Below are 2,394 nucleotides of genomic sequence, written 5' to 3' on the forward strand. Positions count from 1 at the left end.
AATTATTGCAAAAGTGTTATACATTTATATTCAACCGAATATTTAAGAAAACCTAATACTCATGATGTTCAACGTTTAATTACAAACCATGAGCAAATACATGGTTTTTCGGGCATGCTCGATAGTCTAGATTGTATGCATTGGGCTTGGAAAAATTGTCCAGTTTCTTGGAAAGGTCAATACACACGAGGCGATCATGGTCACCCAACAATAATGTTGGAAGCGGTCGCCTCGTATGATTTGTGGATTTGGCACCCTTACTTTGGACTAGTTGGTTCAAATAATAATATCAATGTGTTAAATCAATCCGATTTATTTAAACAGTTACTTGAAGATAGAGCTCCACCGTGTAACTATGCGGTGAATGGAAAACAATTTACAAAAGGGTATTATTTAGCGGACGGAATTTATCCTGATTGGGCGACCCTTGTGAAATCGTTCAAAAGTACGATTGAACCAAAAATAACAAGATTCAAAAGGTACCAAGAGTCAGCAAGAAAGGATATCAAACGAGCTTTCGGTGTTCTTCAAGGTCTTTTTGCAATCATTAAAAGTCCTGCAATACAATTCTATATCGAGAAGATACAGTGCATTATGTATACGTGCGTGATTTTACACAACATGATAACTGAAGATAATGGTCGAGCTTTTTGTGGGTTAGAGGAGGATTATCAACCGGTTCGTCGTTCATTATCAATAAGAGAAAGGTTCGATACGCATTTGCGAATGGACAAAGAACTACGAGTGTAGTGACCCGTCCTAATCCACCTGGACGAAGTCTTCAACAGCTGGTCCCATTGCGAGGTACAGACCTCTATATGCCATGAACGACTCTAAGTATTATCTCTAAATGAGCAAATGCACAGCGGAAGATTTCTTTCATACCTGAGAATAAACATGCTTAAAAGTGTCAACCAAAAAGTTGGTGAGTTCATAAGTTTATCATAAACAGTAAAATTCATCATTTTGATAGACCACAAGATTTAAATACAGTACACCTATCTCGTGTACGAAACCATTTTTCAATAATTCTTTGTAACTGTACACATATCTCGTGTACAAAATATCATACACATAACATGTGTATAAAATCATTCTCTCGATTCATAACATTCACATTTCTTTGCTTTCATAGCTTGGCTTGGTAACTGACCTTAACATATAAAGCGCATCAATAATATCCCCAAAACAGAATATCTCGTCTGTATAATATATAAACTTCGAAGTACTAAACACCACGCCCACTAGCTCTTCCGTCTAGTGAACATTCTGGGTGGGGGTGTTAAACCCGGTAGCTACCTTTAGGATTCGCGTGGATTAGGGCCATACCCGATTCTAATTCTTAGGTTACCAAGCAATAATAATCAGGGGAAATATTCACAACAATTAGTGGCAATTATAACGTCCAACTAATTCAATAATAATCCACAGAACTTCTGTCTGCATAATAATTTATTCGAGGAATGTTTTGCTTGTGTCTATCTCGTCAAACATTTATAAAAGCATTTCATGTATTCGCAGTTAAAAATATATTTCAAAAACATTTAATAAAGCAGTTGTAAAAAAACAGTGCATGTATTCTCAGTCCCAAAAATGTAAAGAGTAAAAGGGAATCAAATGAACTCACCCTACAATATTTTGTAGTAAAAATATTCATACGACGATACTGAACAATGCAGGGTTGGCCTTGGATTCACGAACCTATATCATTTATATATATATATATATATATATATATATATATATATATATATATATATATATATATATATATATATATATATATATATATATATATATATATATTAACACATATAATGGTAATCGAACAACTTTATGTATTATTAGTGAATTAATTGTTATTTTAATTATGTGTTTCATTAATAACTTAATTAATTATGTTTAATATATAATTTAAATGTAATATTAATGTAATTATAGTATATGTAATAAGTATATTTTTGTACACAGAATATATATTTGTTATAGTAAAATAATAATAATGATAATAATAATAATAGTTATAAAAATGATACCTTTAATAAAAAATTATAGTTTTTAATAAAAATGATACTTTTAGTAATAAAAATAATAATTTTATTAGTAATAATAATAATAATAATAATGATAATAATAATAATAATAATAATAATAATAATAATAATAATAATAATAATAATAATAATAATAATAATAATAATAATAATAATAATAATAATTATAATAATAATAATAATAATAATATTTACAAAATGATACTAATACCAATAATAATGATATTAATAATAATTTGCATTATGATAGTAATAATAATACTAATAATACTTAGTGATAATACTTAGTAATAATAATAATGATAAAAATATCAATTATACTAATCATATTATTAGTGTT

At 28.3% G+C, this 2,394-nt stretch overlaps 1 protein-coding gene across 1 annotated transcript; it reads left to right on the forward strand.

Annotated features, from left to right (window-relative positions):
• Positions 1 to 213: 213 nt before the first annotated feature.
• On the forward strand, positions 214 to 750 carry LOC139859950 (uncharacterized). Its single transcript, XM_071848732.1, has one exon. The coding sequence runs from the start codon at positions 214 to 216 to the stop codon at positions 748 to 750; it is 537 nt and encodes a 178-aa protein (XP_071704833.1).
• The last annotated feature ends 1,644 nt before the right edge of the window (positions 751 to 2,394 follow it).

This window comes from Rutidosis leptorrhynchoides, chromosome 7 (genome assembly GCF_046630445.1).
Source record: "Rutidosis leptorrhynchoides isolate AG116_Rl617_1_P2 chromosome 7, CSIRO_AGI_Rlap_v1, whole genome shotgun sequence".
NCBI classification, from domain to species: domain Eukaryota; kingdom Viridiplantae; phylum Streptophyta; class Magnoliopsida; order Asterales; family Asteraceae; genus Rutidosis; species Rutidosis leptorrhynchoides.

Coding starts and splice junctions, on each gene's coding strand:
- LOC139859950 (XM_071848732.1), top strand. CDS start 214: ATGTTGGAAGCGGTCGCCTCGTATGATTTGTGGATTTGGCACCCTTAC.